The sequence below is a fragment of the Triplophysa dalaica genome, chromosome 3 (assembly GCF_015846415.1).
Source record: "Triplophysa dalaica isolate WHDGS20190420 chromosome 3, ASM1584641v1, whole genome shotgun sequence".
NCBI lineage: Eukaryota > Metazoa > Chordata > Actinopteri > Cypriniformes > Nemacheilidae > Triplophysa > Triplophysa dalaica.
In genome coordinates, this window is record NC_079544.1 from 19,350,535 (window position 1) to 19,375,828 (window position 25,294).

The following is a 25,294-nucleotide window of genomic DNA, read 5'->3' on the forward strand; positions in this document are numbered from 1 at the left end:
TGGTGACGTAACATATAAATGGGGGCTCGTCTACTTGGGTTTTGAAATATTAATATACATTAATATTAATATACAATATTAAATACATTTTCGTTCAGGGTTTTGGTCTGATTTTCCTTTTCTGAAAATATTTTCCGTGGTGGTCGCACTGCGCGCTGTGAGTGCGCATTTGTTTGGATCGCCCTTTTGTTCCTTATGGCCGTAGTTTTTTGGTGGTTTTTCCTTTCCCTTTTTTCTTGTTTAGGGAATTTTTTGTCATTTGAATGTTTGATTTAGACGCGTTTATTCTTGCTCCTTCACAGGAGATTTTGGTAAATGTTACACGTGATGACCTTGTTAGAATCGCTGGCCACTATAAGCTTGAGGTGAGTGGTAGCCCTTCTAAGGCTGATCTGCAGGAAAAACTTATTGAAGGTTTGCGAGAACTTGGAGTGTTTGGGAAAGTGTCTCCGGATGTATCTACGTCACCCGAGCAGGGTAAACGTCCTTTTATTGATCCTTCACCTAGTAGAGCAGCAATAGAATTGAAACGTTTACAGTTAAGGGAAAAGGAAATTGAATGGGAACGCGAAAAAATTAAGTGGGAGACTGACAGACAGACAGCACGAGAACGAGAAAAAAGAGAACACGAGTTTAGATTGAAAGATCTTGAGTTTGCGCAAGCATTACGTATTAAAGAACTCGAGCTGAAAGCCTGTGAGGCTGGTGTTTCATTCAAGTCAGATCAATTTGATATAACTCGTATCATTCGCCTCGTTACACCTTTAAGTGAGAGCGAGGTTGATAAGTTTTTTGCACATTTCGAACACGTAGCGACAACATTCAAATGGCCCAAAGAAATTTGGACTATGACATTACAATGTGTTTTCACCGGGAAAGCGCAGGAAGCTTATTCCTCACTAACTCTTGAAGACGCAGCAGATTACGATAAAGTTAAACATGCTGTTCTACATATCTATGCTCTTGTGCCAGAGGCTTATCGACAAAAGTTTCGTAGTTATTATAAAACGGAAGCTCTCACCTATGTCGAGTATGTTAGAGAGAAAGAAATGCTATTTGATCGCTGGCTTAGTTCTCAGGAAGTAACAACTTTCCAATCTCTTCATGATTTAATTATTCTTGAAGATTTTAAAAACGGTCTTCCTAAAACAGTCGCTACCTATGTTAGTGAGCATAAGAACTTGACTCCTGCTCGTGCGGCGGTGCTTGCTGACGAGTATGTACTCACACATAAGCGGGTTCCTTCTACTCCTAAATTTTTACAAAATGTTTCTAGCCCACCAAATGGCTCTAAGATGTTTAGAGAAAACGCGCCTGTTTCTGCCCGCTCGCCAGACTGGAGTTCGTCGGTATCTAACGCTACAGTTCCGACCTGCTCCTACTGTAAGAAACGTGGTCATGTTCTGGCTGAGTGTTATTCTCTTAACCGTAAAAATAAGTCTGCGAGTCAACCAGCTTCTTATCGATCAGAGGTGGGTTTGTGTGTTTCGAACTTGCCCGTAATTGGGGACGATGCTAATACTGACCGTCACAGTTTTGCGCCTTTTATAATGGATGGCTTTGTCTCTTTGCCTGGTGGGTCGGGTGAGTGCTTAAAAATTCCAGTAAAAATTCTGCGTGATACTGGCGCTTCACAGAGTTTTATCGTGCAAGATGTGTTGCCGTTCAGTGAAAAGACTGCTACTGGTGATAGTATTCTTGTACGTGGATTTGAAATGGGTTATGTTAATGTCCCTCTGCATGAGATTTGTCTGGTATCGGACTTAGTTACTGGCAATGTTACCGTGGGTGTACGCCCCTCCTTACCTATTGAAAATGTAGCAGTGCTACTTGGTAACGATTTGTGTGAAAAAGTTCTGCCTTGCCCAATAGTGTCTCAGGCATCTCTGAAAACATGTCCTGATGACTTGTCAATTAATTTCCCCGAGGTTTTTTCCTCTAACGTGGTTACGTGTGCTATGGCGAGAAATGAAAAAAAGAGTGAAATTGAGGATCAACTTAATCTTAGCGATACTTTTATAGCTCGACCTTCACTCTCTAACGACAGTGATTTACTCTTGAATTCTGTTTCATTGTCGTTTACTTCTGATGTTCCAAATTTTTCTATGAGTCGAGAGCAGCTTATTAAGGAACAGAAAACTGACCCATCTTTGTCTTCTTTCTTTTCAGAAGCTAAGTCTGAAGAAGACATTGAGCATTCGCCGTATGGCTATTTTTTACGAGATGGTGTCTTAATGCGCAAGTGGAGACCTCTTATGGCCTCAGCGCAAGATGAGTGGAGAGTTCTTTCGCAAATTGTTATTCCAGGCTCTTGTCGTGATAAAGTGTTGAGTCTAGCTCATGATCATCACTATGCGGGTCATCTTGGCGTAAATAAGACCACTGACAGAATTTTACGCCATTTTTTTTGGCCAGGGATTAAGAGAGATGTTGTGCAATATTGCCGAACCTGTCATGTATGTCAGGTTATTGGTAAACCTAACCAGGTGATTCCGCCTGCGCCTTTAAAGCCAATTCCTGTTTTGTCTGATCCCTTTGAACACGTTATTTTAGATTGTGTTGGTCCATTGCCTCAAGCAAAGTCTGGGAATCAATGGTTACTCACCATAATGTGCAGCGTGACTCGTTTTCCAGAGGCCATTCCGCTCCGAAAAATCACAGCTCCTGCCGTCATTAAGGCTTTGTTCCTTTTTTTCTCTCTTTTTGGCCTTCCGAAAACCATTCAGACAGATCGCGGTACTAATTTTATGTCCCGGGTATTTGCTAAGGCTATGCGCCAGCTTGCGGTCCACCATGTTACATCCAGCCCGTATCATCCGCAAACTCAGGGTGCACTCGAGAGGTTCCATCAAACTTTGAAAAACATGCTCAAGAGTTTTTGCCTCGAGTTTCAGTGTGATTGGGACGAAGGTGTTCCGCTTGCTCTCTTTGCTGTGCGCGAGGTAGTGCAGGAGAGTTTGGGTTTTAGCCCTTCAGAACTTGTTTTCAGGCACACGGTTCGTGGCCCTTTAAAGATGTTGAAAGAATCGTGGCTCACGGAGCCAAGGAGTGTCTTAGTCTGTCTGATTACGTGTCCAACATGCGTAACAGGCTAAGTCGTGCATGCCAGTTGGCTAAAAATAATTTAGGTCTTTGTCAAAAGAGGATGAAGCAGAGATTTGATCAGAAGGCTGTTTCTCGAAGCTTCAGTCCGGGGGATAAAGTCCTTGTGTTGATTCCTGGGATGGGTTCTGCTCTGCAGGCTCGCTACAGTGGACCTTACTGTGTGGAACGGCGAGTGAATGATTTGAATTATGTAATTTCCACTCCAGATCGAAGGAGAAAGACCACACTATGCCATATTAATCGTTTGAAATTGTATTGTGATCGAGAAGGTTCCATTTTTGAACTCAAATCTCCCTGCACTTCTACTGTCAAAACTGATGCTCGCGAAATAGAAGTGGCGCTGTCCAAGACGTGTGGTGTTGAAGTTGTTCCCTCATTGGTGGTGGTGAAAGCAGCTAAAGATGTCTCTCTGTCGGCACAGCAGGCTGATGTGGCGAGCGCCTTGTTGGAGAATGAGGGTCGTGTTCCATCTGTGGAAATTAGTGAAGGGAGAATGAAGAATTCTGAGGTTCTTAAGGACCTAGATGTAGGTCCTTCTTGATGTAGGTTCCACATGCCCAATCAAACAACATCCTTATCGCACAAACCCACATAAAAGGTTGTTGATTCAGAGTGAGGTAAAATTCATGTTGGAAAATGGCATTGCAGAATCTACTAGCAGCTCATGGAGTTCGCCATGTTTACTTGTTCCAAAGAGTGATGGTTCCATGCGTTTCTGCACAGATTTTAGAAGGGTGAATGTCGTTACAAAACCTGACAGTTACCCATTACCGCGTATTGACGATTGTGTTGATCGCCTGGGTTCAGCTGTATTTGTCAGTAAAATTGACCTGTTGAAAGGTTACTGGCAAGTCCCGCTGACACTCCGTGCCAAAGAGGTCTCCGCCTTTGTGACGCCAGACCACTTTTTACAATATACAACCATGGCCTTTGGCCTTCGAAATGCCCCTGCCACCTTTCAAAGGCTTATCAATGGCGTTCTTGATGTGTGCCTAATTGCGAGGCCTATTTGGATGATTTGGTGATTTATAGTGCCACCTGGCCTTTGCATATGACCTATCTTTCAACTGTGTTTCGCAGGCTGTCGGAAGCCAATTTAACCGTTAACCTGGCTAAGTGTGAGTTTGGCCAGGCTACTGTGGTATATTTGGGAAATGTGGTTGGCCATGGGCAGGTGCGTCCTGTCCAGTCTAAGGTTGAGGCGATTTTGAATTATCCTCCTCCAACAACCCGTCGCGAACTCCGTCGTTTTCTGGGCATGGTAGGTTACTATCGGTCATTTTGCAAAAACTTTTCAACTTTTGCCTCACCCCTCACTGATTTGCTCAGTTTGAAAGTCGCCTTCAACTGGACTACACAAAGTCATGCTGCTTTCGAGTCTGTTAAAGCTCTGCTGACTACTGCGCCTGTGCTGGCCGCTCCTGATTTCTCCCAGCCTTTTTCCATCGCTGTTGATGCGAGTGACTTGGGAGCGGGAGCCGTCCACTTGCAAAATGACGGAGATGGTCTTGACACCCGTCTGTTTCTTTTCGCGCAAATTTAATCGAAATCAGCGTGCTTATTCGACAATAGAAAAGGAGGCCCTTGCTCTTGTACTCGCCGTCCAGTATTTTGAAGTTTATGTCGGAGGTGCTGCCTGCCCGGTTGTGGTTTATACAGATCACAACCCATTGGTTTTTCTTGATTGCATGCGCAATTGTAACCAGCGCTTAATGCGCTGGAGTTTGATTCTTCAAGGTTACAGTTTGGAGATTAGACACATCCGAGGACGTGACAATGTAGTTGCCGATGCATTGTCTCGTGCTTGAGGGAAATATTATTCTAAATAAATTGTGGGATTTATATATATAAAATGTACTGATTGCACATTAGTACATGTGTGTGTATATATATATGTATTTTATTCAGGTTAACAGGTGGTGGAGGCTTAAAAAATGTGTTAATTTGTTAATTATATAGTTAATTTTGACCCAAATTTATTTTTTTTAAGGGTGAGGGTGGTACGCTATGCAGCGTGAAGTGCTGCTGTTCTTTCTATTCCCTTAGGGGCCGTGCTGCATCCCGCTGATTGCTGATTGAGGGGTTGGGCAATCACTATAAAGACGCCCTATTTGATGTCCTGAAGAAGAGGGCTCGCTCATACTCACTATCAGCTCCAACTGGTAGACTTGTACGTCTCGCTATACTTTCGTGGGTTGTGTTGAGAGCTGGAAACGAACGCTCTGCAAACAAACACCGTCTTGTGGTGCCATCCCATAAAGGTAAAAAAATCTCTCTCGCGCACCTTCTCCGGATTTGTTCCACCTATGTGGAATGATCTGCCCGCTGCTACAAGATCTGCAGATTCTGTAGCCATCTTTAAGAAACACCTGAAAACACATCTCTTCCGCCAACATCTCACTGATCTGTTCTGACTCTATTTTCTACTCTACTCTTTTCTTCTCTACCCATTAAAAAAAAAAAGTATGAATGAATGATTCTGTAAACTGTGTTAGGCTATATGAGACCAGTCTTCTTTTTGATTGCAATTATGCTTTTGTTGTACTTGTGCTGTCCCAATTGCTTCCATTACCTACCCCACTTGTAAGTCGCTTTGGATAAAAGTGTCTGCTAAATGACTAAATGTAAATGTAAAATATGCTGTGCTAAATGAAAACCCTTATTTTTGCCACAAAAGTCCACAAAACGTGTCATTGTTTGTGATGTAAATGTGATTGAAACATTTTATAGATGTTCAGGTCAGACCGGACCGATTTTGGACCTTTTTTGAACCTAAGTCAATTTAAGACACATAAACCTGAAGACATGACACAATGTAATACAACATGAGTTTGAATGTATTAAACGCATGCTTATGTTTACGCCTACATTAAGCAGCAACAAATCTAATAATAAAAGTCCAGAAGAAGACAAATTTGGACCTCCAGGGACGAGCAGAAGAGACGTCGAAATCACGTTCAGATGATGTCCGTGTAACTTTCATTTTGCAACAATTTTTCAACCGTGATGGCACGTGTCGGACTGACATCTTTTCAACGGTGATTGAACTTCCTAATGTTTGTTGGAGTGTGCTTAACAGTTTAGAGGGTGGGCTAATTAAATTATAAAATGAATAAATTCCTTAGCTAGGCAAAGTAATTTTACCGTTTAAATACAGAACAGTATCTTAAATATGTAGTTGTAGGCAGCAGCCTTCTCCCATGGGTGCACTAAGTAATAATTAATGTTAATTAATAACTTTTTTTTACATTTTAAAACAAGCCTGCATTATATGCAATGTAATGTGTAAAATGGCCTACCTAGGCATTTATAAAAAAAAAAATGAAGCAGAATACAGCAATGAACCTACACGTTGGCTACTGTAACGTCCATTCGGCATATGGTTTTATTATTAATAATATGGTTAACATATCAATGTAAATTTATTTTAAGAAAAAAATGCAAATCCACAAGCACAAGGTTCGAGTCCTTTCACTAGCCTAATCATTCCTTCTAACATTGTAACCAAAAGCAAGTAATCGACCGCGAGATTCTCGAAGAGCGGTGGGCGCGATCCCGCACTCACGCAGCGCGCATGCGCAAAGCGTGCGTACTCCGAAGTCCGTGCGAAATTACCCCAAAATGAAAAAAAACAGTAATTAGGGTCATTATTTCGTTTAGGTTTATTTCTTCATTGGATTTCCCGTTTCAAGCTGAATTAAGAAGAAAAACATAGTTTGTAAAAACACCGTAGTTCCGGTCTCATTAGAAGCGGTCGCACCTATGAAGTCAAAAAGGATTAATGGAAAGATCATAGCACCATGGTATAATAACACCACTCGCGCCCTAAAAAGAGAAACGCGTAAACTGGAGCGAAAATGGAAATAAACCCAATTAGAGGTCTTTAAAATTTCATGGAAAGAGAGTGCAAGCTGTTACAAAAAGACACTAAAAGCAGCAAAAGCCGAGCACTTCTGTAACCTCATAGCAAATAACAAAAACAGTTTTTATTTAGTACAATTGCTAAACTAACAAACAAACCTGACTTCACCTGACCTGGGTATTCCACCGCACCTTGGTAGCAATGAATTCATGAAGTTTTTACTGAGAAAATCGAAATAATACAAGAAAACATAGCTAAAACCAAACCTCCAATTGTGTCGGAAGAATTAGTTTCAACCGTCACCCAAAAAGAAAAGCTAGTGTTTTTCTCCTATAAATCAGGAAGATTTAATTAAAATTATTGCAACATCCAAACCGACGACATGCTTATTAGACCCCATTCCGACTACTTTATTAAAAGAGTTACTACCTGCTGTAATTGAGCCCATTTGTAACATAATCAACTCGTCAATTAATCTAGGACATGTCCCAGGGCCCTTTAAGCTGGCTGTAATTAAGCCTCTTATCAAAAAACCAAATTTAGACCCCAATGAACTTGGAAACTATAGACCGATTTCAAATCTCCCGTACTTGTCTAAAATACTAGAAAAAGTAGTGTCAACTCAACTGTGTACCTTCCTAAAAAATAATGACATGAACGAAAAGTTTCAGTCTGGCTTTAGACCGCATCACAGCACTGAAACTGCGCTCGTTAGAATTACAAATGACCTCCTTATTGCTTCAGATAAAGGTAACATCTCACTCTTAGTCCTGCTTGACCTTAGTGCTGCTTTCGATACTGTAGACCATAAAATACTACTAGATCATTTACACAATTATATCGGTATTCAGGGACAGGCACTGCAATGGTTCAGATCTTACTTAACAGACAGATATCAATATGTCCATTTAAATGGGAAATCGTCAAACCTTACGCAAGTAAATTATGGATTACCTCATGGATCGGTTTTAGGACCCTTGCTTTTCTCCATATACATGCTTCCCCTCGGCAACATTTTTAGAAAACATGGAATTAGCTTCCACTGTTATGCAGATGATACTCAGCTATATATCTCATCAAGACCAGATGATTCCTTTAAGCTATCCAAACTGGCAGAGAGCATCGAGGACATAAAACATTGGATGACTAGTAATTCACTCCTTTTAAACTCTAGCAAAACAGAAATATTACTTATAGTACCAAAATCAAGTAAACAGAATATCTCCGATTACAGCCTGCAAATTGAAAGCTGCACTGTTACTCCAACAAATACTGTTAAAGACCTATATTAGCGTTATATTAGACGGATCTCAAATATCACAAAAACAGCCTTCTTCCACCTTAGAAATGTTGCCAAATTACGAAATAGTTTATGTGTTGCAGACGCAGAAAAGCTTATTCATGCATTTGTGACGGCTCACGGCTTGACTATTGTAATGCTCTTCTTAGGGGTTGTCCTGTATCATCGATAAACAAACTACAGTTTGTTCAGAATGCAGCTGCATGAGTTCTTACTAGGTCAAGAAAATACAATCACATTTCCCCAGTTTTATCATCGCTTCACTGGCTACCCATTAAGTATCATATTGATTTTAAAATTATTTTAATTACTTACAAAGCCCTGAACGGTTTAGCACCTACTTACTTAACCGAGCTTTTATCACGTTACAACCCATCACGCTCTCTAAGATCTCAAAACTTAGGACTTTTGACAACACGTAGAATAACAAAATCCACCAAAGGGGGACGAGCTTTCTCATACGTAGCACCTAAACTCTAGAATAGCCTTCCTACTATTCGAGGGTCAGACACACTCTCCCAATTTAAATCTAGATTAAAGACACATCTTTTCAGCTAAGCTTTCACTTAATGCATAGTTAATGAACAGCAGCTACGCTAATTATTCTCTTTATTCTCTTTCCGCCTCTGCCTCGGGATGCCCATGTCCAGACGACCGACAGATGCCCATCCCAATTTGAGATTATGCCAGCTACAGCTGCAGACTGACTGACCATCCCAGCTCCATCTAAGGCAATTCCACCACCAGCCAAGAGAAACATGACCATCAGACCATCCCAGCTCAGACAACTACATCCCCAACCAAGAGCAAAGACGGACTATTTGTCTTATTAATAGTGGAGTTACAATATTTGGTATTAAATGCTAAATTTAAATCACATGTCACCAGTTTGAGTGCAGTTATGACACGTCAGAGTGCTTTTCACCATAGATGAAGGAAATGCACTGGCTATGCAACAGGTCTAGATTGTGTCACTGTACCGTTTTAACTGTACTACATACATAGTACTGACGACTGCTAATGCTGCTGCATACCCTGTGCTGGTGCCACTGAAACCTGGATTATAGCCTGACTACGTGCTAGAGCAAAGTGACTGCTAGAGCTGCAACATTTCCTGTGTTGGTGCCACTGACACCTGGACTACTGCCTGACCCTGTGCAAGATCGAACTCTGTGTCTCCTGTCCTCAGGGATCGGTTGGTGGCTGGGAGAGTGAAGCAAGCCTTGACTAAAGGGGGGTAATGTGCCATACTGAAGTGTATTTATGGTTTTATCAGAATAAAGCTTTCATACTTGTCCCTGTGGTGTTCGGTCTCTGACTCACATTTGCCTGGTTGTTACACTGGTGGCAGCGGTGGGACGACAGGCAATGGAGGGCAGAGAGGGACACCAGAAGGGCCAAGCAGGCCCATCGAATGTTGCCATTTCGGCGACCGTACCTTTGTCAGAAGCCACGGCTGCATCAGCAATCAGAGCTTTTTCACGCCCTATATTTATGCCAGAGACTTTCACTGGCATGGGACGGGAGTGGTCTGATTGGAAAGAGCAGTTTGAGATGGCAGCTGTGGTAAATAATTGGAATAATGGGACGAAGCTTAAATTTATGGTGCTTTCATTGGCGGGTCGGGCTCGAGATATCTATAGTGGCCTCCCTTTAGAGGCCAAGCATAGTTATGTGTTATTAAAAGATGCGTTGGACAAATGTTAAGGAACCACGTGAAACCGCAGAATGGAATCGAGTAAGTTTTTCGTCGCGTAAACGGCAGCCGAACGAAACTGTGCGTGAATTTGGTAATGTGCTTCGGAGGTTGGGGGTTAAAGCATACCCGGCGGTAGGGGCAGATACACAGGATTTACTGGCCAGAGACCATTTTATTACACACGTAGGGAATGGAGAAACTCGCATGCAGCTCCGAAGCTTTAACCCCTTACGTTAGAGGAAGCGATTAATATTGCTGTAGAATTCGAGCTCATCCAGGGATTAGAACAATGTACGGTTCATCCCGATTCAAAAGTGCGGGGGTTGCATGTACCTGAAGTAGAGATTAAAGTAGATGTGCTGACCGGGGTCGTTGATGTACTGCGGAATGAAGTGCAAACGTTGAAAAACACTGTACAGCAATGGCTGGAAGTTGCTCCACCGCTAGTTAGAAACGCACTCCTGCAGAAGAATAGCGGCGAGTCCTTGGTAACTACGATGAGCGGAAGTAGACCGGCTCCGCCGTTAGTGGGGGGGTGTTGGGAATGCGGGTGCAATCGGCATTTGAGGAGAGAGTGTCCTTATCTACCAGGAAACGGGAGGGGGCAGGCACGTTAGGCCAAATGCCTGCCCCAACCCGGGAACAATTTTGTCAATTGGCCTCACCGTTCCAGAGCTATCCTGGGGTCTATCTGGCCGCCATAATAGGTGGGTGTGATGTGAAGCTTTTGGTTGATACAGGTGCCCAGGTTTCAATAATACCCAAGCAGAGGTGGCTGACCATTACTGATGGAGGGGCTCGACTTGAGCGCCATGATGGTGTGGTCAGGGTGGTTAGTGGGGGAGAACTGCAGATTTTGGGACGTTGGCAGACTGTATGTCAGTTTGACTCAGTAGGGGTGATAGCAGAGTTTCTGGTGGCAGATGTGGAGCCACAGGAAATTCTGCTTGGTGCAGATTTTTTGTTAAAATTCGGTGCTGTTATTAACCTCGAGCAAAAGAGCTGCCGATTAATGGGGAAACAAATAACTCTTATTTTTGCTAACGATAGGGATGCACAGGTACGCGAGGTTATAGTGCACGTGGATACATCTGTTCCCCCTCGTAGTGAGGTCTTAATCACAGGGGCGGTAGAGGGGGTCGTTGATGGTTCGCAGGGCATGTTGGAGCCATCTACCTCTCTTCATGCACACTGTGATCTTTTGGTGGCTAGAGTGGTGTGTAAGGTGGAACAGGGTCTTTTGCCCGTTCGTGTTATTAATGTTACAGAGGATACTCGTATTTTAAAACGTGGAATGAAAGTCGGGACATTATTCTGTGATGCTGAGGTAGAGGAGGGAGGTGGGGATTGTGGGAATCCTATGAATACGGTGGACATGCTGTTAGATCGGTTAGGCTTACGGGAAAAAGGGTTTGGGGAGAGTGAGATGAGAGGTACTTGGTAAATTACGGCATGCGAATCTGAAGGTTAAGCCATCTAAATGTGTGATGTTTTCTACACGGGTTAGTTATTTAGGGCATGTTATAACTGCTGATGGAGTACGAACTGACCCGGCAAAAATAGATGCGGTAAAGCAATGGCCCATACCGAGAAATCAATCAGAGGTGCAAAGTTTTGTGGGTTTGGCATCTTATTACCGGCGATTTATCCAAGGATTTGCTGAAATTGCACGGCCATTACATCGTCTTACAGAAAAGGGCCGAAAATTTAAATGGGATGAGGAATCCCAGCATGCATTTGTACAGCTTAAAGCAGCTTTGGTGACATCTCCGGTTCTTGCCTACCCTGACCCGCGGAGACCATTTATTTTAGACACAGATGCCAGTAATGTGGGCATTGGGGCCGTTTTGTCTCAAGAAATAGATGGGGCGGAGCGGGTTGTGTCGTATGCAAATGGAGCGTTAACGAAGCAGGAGGGCAAGTATGCCACCACAAAGAAAGAGTGGCTTAGCTTGGTGGATTTCACCAAATATTTCAAACATTATTTGCTGGGTAAGGAATTTATGTTGCGGACGGACCATAGTTCTTTGAGGTGGTTGCATATTTTCAGGGTCTGGAGGGGCAGTTGGCTAGATGGATCGAACAGTTAGCTAACTTTCAATATAAAATTGTGCACCGGCCGGGGAAGAAACATGCTAATGCGGATGCGCTTTCACGGTTGTCCCAGTTGGATGCTAAGTGGGGAAGTGATCAAGACTGGGGTCTGGGAAACACCTCTGTTCAGGCTGTGCGTGAAGTGACTCCATCTGAAGAGAGAGAGACCGATGATGAACTGGTTATGGCACAGAGGAAGGGTAAGATTTTGCAGGTGGTAGCACAGTTACGATTGAAGGGGGAGGAAGGGTGTGTGGAAGCCCAGAACTGTGCGGAGGTGAAGGGATTTTTATCTGTTTGGGGGCAACTTGGTTTTGAACGAGCGCGACTTGTGCGTTATCCGCTGTGACGGGTTAAGCAACGACACGTACTCGTGGAGAGGTTATAACTCCCCAAAGGGATTTCTTTAATTCAACAAATGACGAAAGTTTTCTGAAGTCCAACATAAATACACCACGCGTGTGTGGTCCACAGGCGTGGGGGAGAAGAACGTCCTTCCTGTCTTCCTCCACAGGGTGGATAGCCGTCTTGCTAGACACTGTTGCTTCCCTTACTTCCGGGTTATGGGTTCACGGTCCTGCCGGTCGTAACTCGTCCGAGCCTGAGGAGAGGTAAGAGAACGGCCTTTAAGATAAGCATGTCCGAAGGAGATCTTGCTCACCTTGCGAGCTGAGGCAGACTCTCTTATAGCCGCCGAGTTGGTCTTGACTCGTAACGACCGGCAGGTGTGCCTCGCTGATCCGCTTAGTCTCCATGGCGACACTGTCTGCGCCAGAGGTGACTCGTCACACTGCCGAGAAATACAGTTGCGGTGTCAAAGGTCCTTCCAGAAGGAATGATTCCAGATGTGCTAAAGATGCTACACAATTCTATCACCGGTGGCCATTTAGGTGTGCAAAGGTTTACAGGCAAAGGTGAAAGATCGGTTTTATTGGCCTGGCTGGTTTGGGGATGTGAGGAAGTGGTGTAGGGAGTGTACAGAGTGTGCTTCTCGGAAAGGGGATGTCCCAAATCGTCGTGCCCCTTTGCAATCTACAATTGCTGCGCGGCCTTTTGAACGTGTGGCAATTGATATTTTGGGACCCTTACCTTTGACTGGTTGAAAGAATAAGTACATTGTGGTGATCGGGGATTACTTCTCTAAGTGGACTGAAGCGTTTGCCCTGCCAAATCAAGAAGCAGTGACAATAGCTACAGTTTTGTTGAGGGAGTGGGTGTGTAAGTTTGGGGTCCCCCGTAGTATCCATTCGGATCAAGGGCGAAACTTCGAGTCCACATTATTTTTAGAGTTATGCAGGTTGTTGCAGATGTATAAGACAAGAACTACATCATATCACCCGCAGTCAAATGGTATGATCGAGCGGTTTAACCGTACTTTGCTTTCTATGCTTTCTTTGTTTATAGAGAATAATCAGCAGAATTGGGACACGCTGTTGCCATATGTGATGATGGCTTATAGGAGCAGTACACACGCTACGACTGGATTTTTACCATATAAGGTTCTTTTTGGGAGGGAGATTGTTCTGCCAGTTGATGTTGTGCTGGGAGTGGGTGAAATGGAACGCTTCACATCAGTTAATTAAATATTTGGTGAAAGTAGCGGAGAGTTTGTCTACAGTAGCGGAGGCTGTAAAAATTCACCAAATGAAGGCTTCAGGGCGTCAGAAACAGAACTTTGATTTGAAAGTTTCGTATCAGGGGTATACAGAAGGAGAGCTGGTGTGGGTGAAAAATACAGCGCGTAAACGGGGGGTGTGCCCAAAGTTACAGAGACGTTTTGTGGGGCCTTTTGTTGTCCTGGAGCGTGTAACGGAGGTTCTGTATAGGATAGCGCCTCAAGAAAAGGGCACCGAGAGGGTTGTGCATTTTAATCGCCTCAAACCATATGTTTCCAACTCATTTGCAGGGGTACCGGAGTGGCTGAGAGATGAAGGTTGGCGAATGACTGGTGGAAATGCAGAGAGGGGGCTGCTGTCCGATACTGAGCGGATGTCTGACCCGGAGATGTCTCAAGACACTGAGTTGCTTCCCGACGAGGCGTTGAATGCTGGCCCGGTGCTGTCTACGGATCCTTCATTGGCTCCCGACCAGGCGGAGGAACTGATTCCACCTCCTGATTTGGCGCTGTCTGGGGATGTGTCTTGGAGTTCATTTGGGGTGGGGACTAAGGTAATTGAAGTGTACAGGTGATGCGGATTAAAAGGCTGATAAAAAGACTTGTTGGAGAGGCTGCTGTGGCTGTTCGGGAGCTCGAGTTTGGGTGACACGCTAAACGGGCGCTCGAGATAACTAGTGTCTCCGCAATGAACACAGGTTGCTAGATACAGGGGTTAATAGAGCTAGTCAGCGAGGGCCTTCTTCGTTGGTTAGGAGAGCTCCGGATTTGTAGCGAAAGCTGACGACTGCTAATGCTGCTGCATACCCTGTGCTGATGCCACTGAAACCTGGATTATAGCCTGACTACGTGCTAGAGCTAAGTGACTGCTAGAGCTGCGGCATTGGACTACTGCCTGACCCTGTGCGAGATCGAACTCTGTGTAACAACCTGCATAACCCTTTTCACACTCGACTGCAGACCTGTGAATGGACCTAACTCCTTCATCAAGTTCGCAGACGATACAACAGTGATTGGTCTCATCAGCAAAAACGATGAGACTGCTTACAGGGAGGAAGTGGGGAACCTGGCCACATGGTGCTCAAACAACAATCTGCTCCTTAACACCTCCAAGACAAAGGAGATCATAGTGGACTTCAGGAAGGCGAAAGGAGGCACACACGACCCCATCCACATTAACGGGATGGCTGTTGAACGTGTTTCCAGTTTTAAGTTCCTGGGGACCCATATTTCGGAGGACCTGTCCTGGACCACCAACACCTCATGCCTGGTCAAGAAGGCTCACCAGCGTCTCTTCTTTCTGAGGACACTGAAGAAGACCCAACTGTCTTCAACTATCCTGGTGAACTTCTATCGCTGCACGACAGAGAGCATCCTGACCAACTGTGTCACAGTCTGGTACGGGAACTGTTCTGTTGCTGAGCGCAAGGCACTGCAGCGGGTGGTGAAAACAGCCCAGCGCATCACAGGGACTACACTCTCTTCCATTGAGGACATCCAAAAGAAACGCTGTCTGCGTCGAGCGCGCAGCATTCTCAAGGACTCCTCTCACCCCGCTCATAGACTGTTTACTCTCCTGCCTTCCGGCAGGCGCTTCAGGTGCCTCCGGACAAGAACCAGCAGACTAGGAAACAGCTTTTTTCCCAGAGCTGTTTCATTATTGAACTCTGCTCCCCACTGATTCCACTACCCCTCATAACTTTAACTTTAATGCTGCTATTACATTGTTTACATTGCACTACAGGGCTGCCATGCATGACTGAACTGTACACACCATTACTTCATGTATCTGCTCTATCGGACTGTTTACACACACAGCATCATTTGCACTCTATACTGCTCACTTGCACACCAGGAATATTACACTCAATGCTCATTTGCACTAATGAACTACTCTCATAACTAGATTAACCCATCTAGTGCACTGTAACTTTCATAACTGCATTACCTCATCTACTGCACTGTAACTTTCATAACTGTATTACCTCATCTACTGCACTGTAACTTCAATAACTGCACCAACTTCTCTACTGCACTGTAACTCATCTATTGCATTACTGCATCTATTGCATAACTAACTGCATCTACTCATCTATTGCACTATAACTTCAATAACTGCATTAACTCATGTACTGCACTGTGACCTTAATAACCGCATTAACTCATCTACTGCACTGTAACGTCAATAACTGCATTAACTGATCTACTGCACTGTAACCTTAATAACCGCATTATCGCATCTACTGCACTGTAACTTCAATAACTGCATTAACTCATCTACTGCACTGTAACCTTAATAACCGCATTATCGCATCTACTGCACTGTAACTTCAATAACTGCACTAACTCATCTACTGCACTGTAAATGTATAGCTGCATCTACTCATGTATTGCACTATAACTTCAATAACTCATGTACTGCACTGTACCTTTAATAACCGCATCAACTCATCTACTGCACTGTAACTTTAATAGCTAATGTCTGTAACTAATGCACACTCAAATCACTTGCACTATTGTATAGTCTATATTGTTATCTGTTCATAACCACCTGTACATTAATGTTCACAGTATATAGCCTTCTGTTTATATTGTTCATAGTACATACCGACTGTCATATTTTCATAGTACATGCCCATTGTATAGTATTTTCCTAATATTGTATTCTGTATTTATTCACACTGTATATCCTGCACTTGCTAATTGCACTTTTGGTTAGACCTAAACTACATTTCGTTACACTGTACTTGTATATGTGTAATGAGAATAAAGTTGAATCTAATCTAATCTAATCTAAAAAAAGCTGGTCAGAGCACTAACTGACTCAATTATCCGACTATGCCTGGACCAGGGCCGGCCCTAGTATTTTGGGGGCCATAAACTGAGGTCCCCCATCATCTAATGTACACAACATACTATCCTCAGACAGATTATATCACATTACAATCTGACAATGTCAAATTAACAACACAATATTATCCCTTTACACCTTTCCTGTAGCTCAGTGGTTAGATCATGTTTCTTTTCTCATCTTCTTTCCTCTTCTTCCTCTTCTCTGCACCAGACTGATAGTGCCGCCTTTTCATTTTTAATCTTTGCACAGTTTAAAGCTAACGCACATGATGATTGACACTGACACAACGAGCAAGAACATTAAATTTTTACGCACGGCAGGGGCCCCCCTAGTGGCCACGGCCAAACCTACGTGTGCTATCTTGGTAGCTGCCGTTTTCGATTCCCATTTGATTCCCAGTTTTACTACAGATTTTAATTTGTTGTTTAGAAATTTACACATTTTTCATGCAATACAAATATTTAAGTATTTTTAAAGAATACTGTGAGTATGTTGTAAGTGTAAATGACAGGCAAATCTCTAGAGAGCAAACGTAACTATTTTTTCTTTACTTTCTAATGTACTCACATGTCCTATTGTTGCTACATCTATTATCTTCCCATTTAATGTTTAATGCATGTATGCTATAGTGCCGACAGCTGTTTAATATCTGTAACCGCTTTAAACAGACGTCCAAGTTTAAAATATGCTTTATACATGCAGCGTTCTTCACGAGCACAGTCGCACACTCTCACAGCCCTTCCCAACATACAAAGTGGTGTTTGATAAACACTGGCCTACACCCATAAAAGCTGAAAACACACAGATGAAGATAACTTCCTGTTTCTCATGCAGGTTTGGGCGGACAAACTCCTCCACTACATTTAGGTCGAATTCGCATCTACTAGGAAGACTTCCGCGACCTTTAAAGTTAGATGCGGGTTGCGCGGTTTTATATCTGTTTGAAAAGTTGCTGTACTCGAGTCTCCTTGCGCTTTTAAAAATACTTTTTTAACATGAGGTTGGGAAAATCTATTTTCATCTCAAACATTTTGATAAACTATCCCAAAGTCCAAACCAGGGTTTTCAAAGGGGCCTCACATTTACGGTTTAATTTTAAAGTAATTTGATAAAAAATAAAAGTTAGGCATCAGTAATAAATGCATGCAGTAATTATTTCAAGAAGGGCCTTAAGGAGGCGTAACAGTTCAGCTGAACCTTGGATTCAACACACAATAATATGTATTAACTAATAGCTGGAATACACAACTTTTAAAATCTGAACAGATTTCTTTTAACTAGATGTAATAACACACTAACAAATCTGCAGACTGGCACAGACTTTCTGCAAGAAGTCCAGACTGAAAATCTGAGCAAAAGTTTGTATTTTAGCCTTAAGTCATCCCTTAACCATGTCTGTACTACAGTAAACCCAGTTTAACTGTTGTATTTGTAGTTAAACCATACCCACAAATGTACCATTGTCTCACTACAGTTACCATGTTCTTACCATGATTTTCCACCTAAAATTATGCTTAAACTGCGGGTAATTTTTGGAGGAAGATATTATGTAGTTAATTTACCAGATTATTGCAATACCTATCCATCTTTGTTATTAATGATCCACCAGGTGCTCAGTTTGTGGACTGCTCACTGGGCGACACTCGTTCAGAGGGTGGGCATAGCGGTGATGCCAATAGCAGATGAGCTTTGGTCAAATAAAATGCTGGGAAGCGAGTCATACAGCAAGATCAAAGCAGCTGCTACCTACCAGGAGAAAATGAGAGTGTTGGGTGACGTCTTGCACTCCGGAGGAAACGCTGTTAAATCTGCTTTTTATTCTGGACTGGAAAAGCATGCAGCGTGTCTGCTTAGAGATCTGAGTAAGAGCACTTCTTAAAGATGTCTGAAACAAATGATTCAAATGTGGCCCGGTTAAAGTGCCACTAGGGGGTTACTTTAATAGCGAAGTGGAAGTGATCTGTTGCATGTGCTGTCAAGTGAACAAATTTCAACCGTGTAGTATACTATATATTAAATACATGTGTACATATATGGAATTGTTCATCCAAAAGAGTAAATTATTTTAATGTCACATTTACTTGCCGTCATGTTGTGATAAATCTATAAGTTACTTTTTACCTATAAATTACAAAAGGCAGAATGTGAATGTTAAAGAACATGAGTTTGAAACAACTTGAGGGTGAGTAAATGACAACAGTTATTAATGTTCGGGCAGCCTATCACTTTACAGGTATAGTTCACCCTAAAAATGGCACAAATGACATAAGTTTTTCTCATTTCCAGTTAAACTATTCTTTAATGTATGCATAGGATCTATACTATCTAAATAAATATATTAATAGTCTTAAAACCTTCATAGGCCTCAACCCAACTGCTGAATGTTATCTAGAAAGTTTAGGTGAGTGTTTACTGTATCTTATCTTGTTTATATTTTTATCTCTGATGCTTAGACATACCTCTTAAAGAACAGTGCTCACCAAATCATAGGACATTCATCTTTTATTACTAATGACCTTCATGTGTTTTGCACAGATGAATATAAGAAGTGGATCCAGAGGGAATATGAGTTTGTGACAGAGTATAACTCACTGCCTGGTGAACATGTGCTGCTGTCTGAGCGCTACATACAGCCTCTGATCGTAATGAGACACAGAGAGAAGAATGAGAGAACACAAGAGTTGTGCTTTAAGGGAGAGGGTTTCCAACAGTTCATAAGCTCAGAGAATCATGCAGAGAAGGGAAACAATGTCCTGGATGCTCTTTTCAGTGCAGATAGTAAGGGAATCTGCCCTGCTGCTGTCATTCTTCAGGGAAACTCTGGGAAAGGCAAATCCTTCACAGCACAAAAGATCATGTTGGATTGGGCATCTGTATGTCTCAGCAGAGAAAACTTTGATTGTGTTTTTCACTTGAAATGCAAAGAACTGAACCAGATATCTGAAGAGCAGAGTTTGGTGGAGATCTTGAGCTTCAACTCGAATTTGAAACCCGATCAGATCTTGCAGATCCTGCAGTCGTTACCAAAAAGAGTGCTGGTCCTCATCGATGGATTTGATGAACTTAAATTTTCGCTTAGTGACGCATCCAAAAAGTCGCTACCCAACAATCTGTCTGAAAAAGCTCCACCTGACGCATCACTGACGGCCCTGTTGAGAGGTTGCATTCTGCCAGAATCTTTCCTGCTGGTCACGTCCAGATCTACAACCACAGACACTTTGAGCGCTCTGCTTAAGAAACCTCAGCGTTTTACTGAGATTATAGGCTTCTCTGAGAGGGAGGTTGAGGAGTATTTCCAGAAGTTCTTTCAGGATGAGGAGCTCTTCAGGAATGCTTATGAGTCTGTAAAGGCAAATGAAAATCTGTTCACTGCCTGTTCCAGTCCTGTTATCTGCTGGATCATCTGCACAGTTATCAGAGAAAGATTCAATGATGGTGCAGATGTAACAAACATATTGGAAACAACAACATCCATATATGTTGGCTTTGTGTTCACTCTACTGGAGCATCACTGTCAGGGATTGAGTGAGTCTGTACCGACCCTACTGAAGAGTCTGGGTCAACTAGCAGAGAAAGGGTTGCTAGAACGACAAGTTCTGTTTGATGAGAAAAGTGTGAAAAAAGCAGTTTCAGACCAATCTGGGAGTCCATTCCTGGGCAAGTTACTCTTTAAGAAAAGAACCCGACAGGAGACGATGTTCAGCTTCATGCATCTCAGCTTTCAGGAGTTTTTTACTGCTCTTTACTATGTGCTGGATGAAAAAGAATTTGATTGTAAACTAACAAAGTGGTTCCACTCAGACCTTCCTGAATATCATTTTTTCCCGGTGGTTCAGTTTCTCTGTGGTCTCTGTAATAAGGAAGTGAGTGGCTTGCTCAAGGAAACACACAACGTATCTGTCCCACCTTCTGTACAAGCACAGTTGAAGGAATGGATCCTTTATTTCAGACCAACACATTATTTGCGCTATATTCTCCTATGTCTCTATGAGCTTCACGAGAAGGACTTCGTGCAGGAAGCCGTTGAATCTTGGCAGGAGATGGACATGTCTTGGGAAACTCTAAGCAGGACTGACTGCTGGACGTTGGTGTATTGCCTTGAGTGTTGTCCTCACTTCAGAAGACTGAATCTTAGTTTTGCAGCAGAAGAGTTGAAGATGCTTCAGTCTGTGCTGTGCAGAACTCCAGAACTAAAGTGAGTGTGAAAGTCCAAAAAAGTCTAATGTTGTTATTACACAATACAATTGATGGGTATATTGATGGTCAATAGTCTGATGGACTGTTTTTAAATAATCATTAGAGCGTTTTTAGCAGAAAGTACAAATAACACTTGTTGGGTGAATTCTGGTTAATTCCGAATTAAATTGCTCAGTTGTTTTACCTGGATTTTTTCTTCTGCAAAAGGTAAAGATAGTTTTCACTGGAAACATACGGCCCCGTGTCATAGACTTGCAGAATCCGTACGGTCACGTATTGTATATACAGTATCAAGGTTTTTTTAAATCATTTTCAGTGGATCCAGTGTGGATTTTATGTACAGGAATACAGAATGACTAAAAAAGGAATACAGATATTTACATTCGATTTTGACTAATGTCTACATCAGAGCCTTTGAGAGCGAGAGTCGCGTCAACTCCATAGACTCCAATGAAACAGTTCTTTCACTGCAATGGCGGTTCATGGAGCCTCTCTCGTAATAATTAATAATAATTCATTACATTTATATAGCCCTTTTCTGCCTGGGCACTCAAACATTGGCACATTTTACATGGTAAGGGGATATCTCCTCAACCACAACCAATGTGCGGCATACACCTGGATGATGCGGCGGCAGACATATATTGCTCCAGAACGGCCACCACACACCACACACCAGCTTATTGGTGGAGAAGAGACAGGTTTTTAACCGAACCAATTGGTATACATGCAGATGATTAGGAGGCTATGATGTTTAGAGTCGAAAGGGGCAAATTTGGCCAGGATAGCGGGATTACACCCCTGCTTTTAATCGAAGGACATCCTGGGATTTTTAATGACCACAGAGAGTCAGGAGCTCGGTTTAACGTCTCATCCGAAGGACGGTACTTTTTGACAGTTTAGTGTCCCAGTCACTATACTGGGGCATAAGAACCCACACAGAACATAGGGTTAGCACTCCCCGCTGGCTTCACTAACATCTCTTCCAGCAGCAACCTAGTTTTACCAGCAGTCAGCGGGAAACCAGTCTTGGGCTACAGGGTGATATGGCTGCAGGCATAGAGCTCCAGCAAAACAGACCAATTGATCTTAATTTTCACCACATTTAAAGACGTAAGGTGTTTAATGAATAAAAATATGAAGGAAATAAAGAGTTAAAAGAAAAACATATCACTCAAAATATTCAAACTCCCTCTCACAGGCTGTGATCTACATCAGATTTTTTTAAACTTAAAGTTTAGTTCAACCTCTTCTTCGTTCTGATTCAGACAGCAATAACAGTAAGAGTTGTAAGAACACACTAAGTGTTTTTATTGACTGTTTTCGTAGGCTGGATGTCCAAAACCTTGCGGACACAGATGTTTCTGATTTGATCTCAGCTCTTGGAGAAGAGAAGTTACTGAGAGCATTGCGGTAAAGATGTTTATGATGAGCAGAGAGAACCTAAAGTATCTGATATACATTATGTTGAGGTGTCTGTTATGAATACACTATGTATAATTTTTCAGACTAGACAGCAAAGGTCTATCAGATCAAAGTGTTCGGCAGATTCTTCATGCTCTACACAAACAGAAGACTGTGGGTGGACTTCAGATTGCCGTGAAGAACATCTCAGCTGACACTGTCCTCCTCCTGACAGACTTCATACAGAACATAGAGAAATGGGATGAGATCGGGTATAAATAGCCACAGAAACATAAAATCATCTCATTCTGTTCATTTAATTATAAATGTATTTAATTAACCTTTAAGCATTTAATTATAAATGTATTTAATTAACCTTTAAGCACATAAGATGATCACTGGTTATATATATATTAATATATTGATTGTTGACTCTGATTGGCAGTTTATGGACAAATACAGATTGCACGAATCCAGAGAGTCTCTGCTCAGGTTTACAACTTTTTAACACAGATGGAATATTTGCGTAAGGATTTCTGTCAGATTTAAGTCTCAATCAGTTCCTATATGATCTGTGTAATGTTATATGCTCTTCACTAATAAGTGTAACTTCTTCACTTGATCTACAGGTTGCATGCGGTGTGGTTGTGTTTAACGCCACAGAAAGCACCATCACTGTCTGAAATCATTTTGAGATATCCACATTCAGAGAAGTCCAGTATGAATCTGAAGAACTTCTTACAAGACTTCCATGATATAAACTGCTTAACGGAAGAGTATGTTTGCAAAACTAATTCTAATTTTCCATTACACACTGTTTGTATTGAAATAACATTTAAAGTTTATACTGTAACTTCTGTCCCTTTACTGTCTTTCTACCCGCTCTTTCTTTTCTATATCTGTAGAAGTGCAGGTTTTGATCAACTGGTGAATTCTCTGTTGTCTCCTTTCTTCTCTTTGTCTGAGTTGACTGTGATAGTTTCTGCTCCTCTCCTGACTGAGAAATGGGCGTCCAGAATTATCTTCCTCATTCAGTCCTGCAGCAGCAGTCTGTTATTATGCGTGTAAGAATTATTACCTATTTGTTTAAAGTAAAGTAGGTATGTGTTTGGTATTTGATTTCTGTTTGTGTATCTGTGGAAAAAGTAATAACACTTATACAGCCAGTCAATTGGACTACTTTATTTCATTAAAATCTATTTCACTGCTCCCTAGTTATAGAATCACTCAGTTGTCTGCTGAATCTGTTTTTGAGAATATGTGTGCATTTTTGTTATATACAGGATATTTAAAGCTGGTTTTCTGAGCTCTGATGGTGCAAATTGGCTTCCTGGTCTTTTAATGGAGGAGGGAATCAGATTGCTGCAAGAGTTCCCTAAACATCCTTGTTGTACTCAAGTCATTGAAGGGTTTGTAATTTACATTTTCACACATTTCTTTTTAACATAATTTAACATAATTTAACATAATTTAACATAATAACTCAATGTAATCTAGTACATGTGTGGTGATTAGTGCTGTGTTTCTGTAAAGACTCAGATGCTGTAAATCCACTGGCTGCCCTCACCAGACTGATAAGATAAAAGAAATCGACTGCAACCAGAGTGTGGACATTGTTATCAGTAGGGCAAACTGTACAGAAGACTGTTCTGATCAGGAGTCCACTTAAAAACGGGCAGTAACTTTGTTGAATTTATGTGATATGTTGTTATTTTAAAAGAATGTGTGTTGTGATGTCACAAGGCGTGTATGATCTTATATCAGCCCTATTGGAACGATAGACAGATTCATCTAATAAGATAAAAAAATCATAAACTGTTGTGCCCTATAAAATGCAATAATTATATCTGCCAAAATAGTGTCTGAAAAAACATGAATACTGATATTTGTAATAATATTTTGGACAATACTTTACATTGTTGGCTATTTTTTTGTAATATAAGATCATTTAGAGTTCCTCTGATATCCTTTGTATTTTTGTAATTGTGATAATGTTTATATTGATTATTTATTAAAAAAATGAACCGGCAGAGAACAGAGACCAGGGGCCGTTTCAAAAAGGATGTTTAGTGAAAACTCTACTTATATATTAGTATATAAGTATATTAACCCTCACTGTAAAAAAAAAACACTGAAAAAAACGAGCAAATGCATGGCAGCACAGGGTGCCAAACGTTTGCCATTAATGAAAATAACGGTAAAACCCCATGAACTGAAGTAACATGTTTACACAGCAACATGAAAAAAGAACATTGACCATACAGTACTACAAAATGTTTAAAACGTAATCTGAAATAACATATTTTGTCTGTATAATTGCAAATACATGCATAGACCATTAAATGTAATGGCATTATTTGACTGTAAGTTCACGTAACATGTTTAAACCCTTATTTAATAAAACATGTTTTAACTGTAAATGTAAAAACATGGTGTAGCAGTTGTTTAACTAAACATGATTTGAATGTAGATATAAATGTCATGTTGTTACCATTACTTCATAAAGCATGTTTTGACTGTAAACTGAAATCATGTTTTAATCATTATTTAACAGAGTTTGACTGTAAATTGAAATAACATGTGTTGACCGTTATTTAAAATAACATGTGTTGCCCATTTTTTTAAAAAATTGACTGTGATGGAGTTGTTACCATTACTTCATAAAGCATGTTTTGACTGTAAACTGAAATCATGTTTTAATCATTATTTAACAGAGTTTGACTGTAAATTGAAATAACATGTGTTGACCGTTATTTAAAATAACATGTGTTGCCCATTTTTTTTAAAAATTGACTGTGATGGACCATAATTTTGAAAGGCATGTACAGCATTTTGATTTTGGCTTACAGATAATTTTATATGCAGTTCATGAAATGTATCTTATATGTCATACAAAAAGTCATTAGAGAAAATCATTTGTATTTGTCCCTTTTTATTTCTTCTGTTACAGTAGTTTCCATTGTAAATAACAATAATATTAAAAACTTTAAACAGTGCTACAGTACCATCATCTAAACATTGCTTACATGCTTAAAATATAACATTGACAATTCAAATTAATTTCATCATTGCATCTTCCACAAACTACACTTCGAACAGAACAATGGTCTCCAATTCAATCTCCATGTTGATGCCTTTAAAAAATAAGAGAGAAAATGATTATA

At 41.5% G+C, this 25,294-nt stretch overlaps 1 protein-coding gene across 2 annotated transcripts; it reads left to right on the plus strand.

The window, feature by feature from the left end:
* The first annotated feature begins 17,721 nt into the window (after positions 1–17,721).
* On the plus strand, positions 17,722–24,346 carry LOC130418481 (NACHT, LRR and PYD domains-containing protein 1 homolog). 2 transcript variants are annotated; one of them, XM_056744666.1, is made up of 10 exons: positions 17,722–18,391; positions 18,892–18,930; positions 19,065–20,724; positions 22,056–22,139; positions 22,235–22,402; positions 22,576–22,656; positions 22,760–22,906; positions 23,036–23,194; positions 23,414–23,539; positions 23,664–24,346. In XM_056744666.1, exons 1-10 carry the CDS (start codon positions 18,040–18,042, stop codon positions 23,797–23,799), a joined length of 2,952 nt encoding a protein of 983 aa, XP_056600644.1. In that variant the 5' UTR covers positions 17,722–18,039; the 3' UTR covers positions 23,800–24,346. The 2 variants fall into 2 exon arrangements, with proteins under 2 accessions (XP_056600644.1, XP_056600645.1); XM_056744667.1 differs by lacking the exons at positions 23,414–23,539; positions 23,664–24,346 and having other exon boundaries at positions 23,097–23,195.
* Positions 24,347–25,294: the final 948 nt, after the last annotated feature.

What these genes read in the sequence shown, in the direction of transcription:
- LOC130418481 (XM_056744666.1), top strand. Translation starts at nt 18,040, where the DNA reads ATGCTTAAACTGCGGGTAATTTTTGGAGGAAGATATTATGTAGTTAAT. An exon ending in TGCAGAACTCCAGAACTAAA is followed by an intron (nt 20,725 to 22,055) that starts GTGAGTGTGAAA and finishes CTGTTTTCGTAG; the next exon opens with GCTGGATGTCCAAAACCTTG. An exon ending in GAGAAATGGGATGAGATCGG is followed by an intron (nt 22,403 to 22,575) that starts GTATAAATAGCC and finishes TCTGATTGGCAG; the next exon opens with TTTATGGACAAATACAGATT.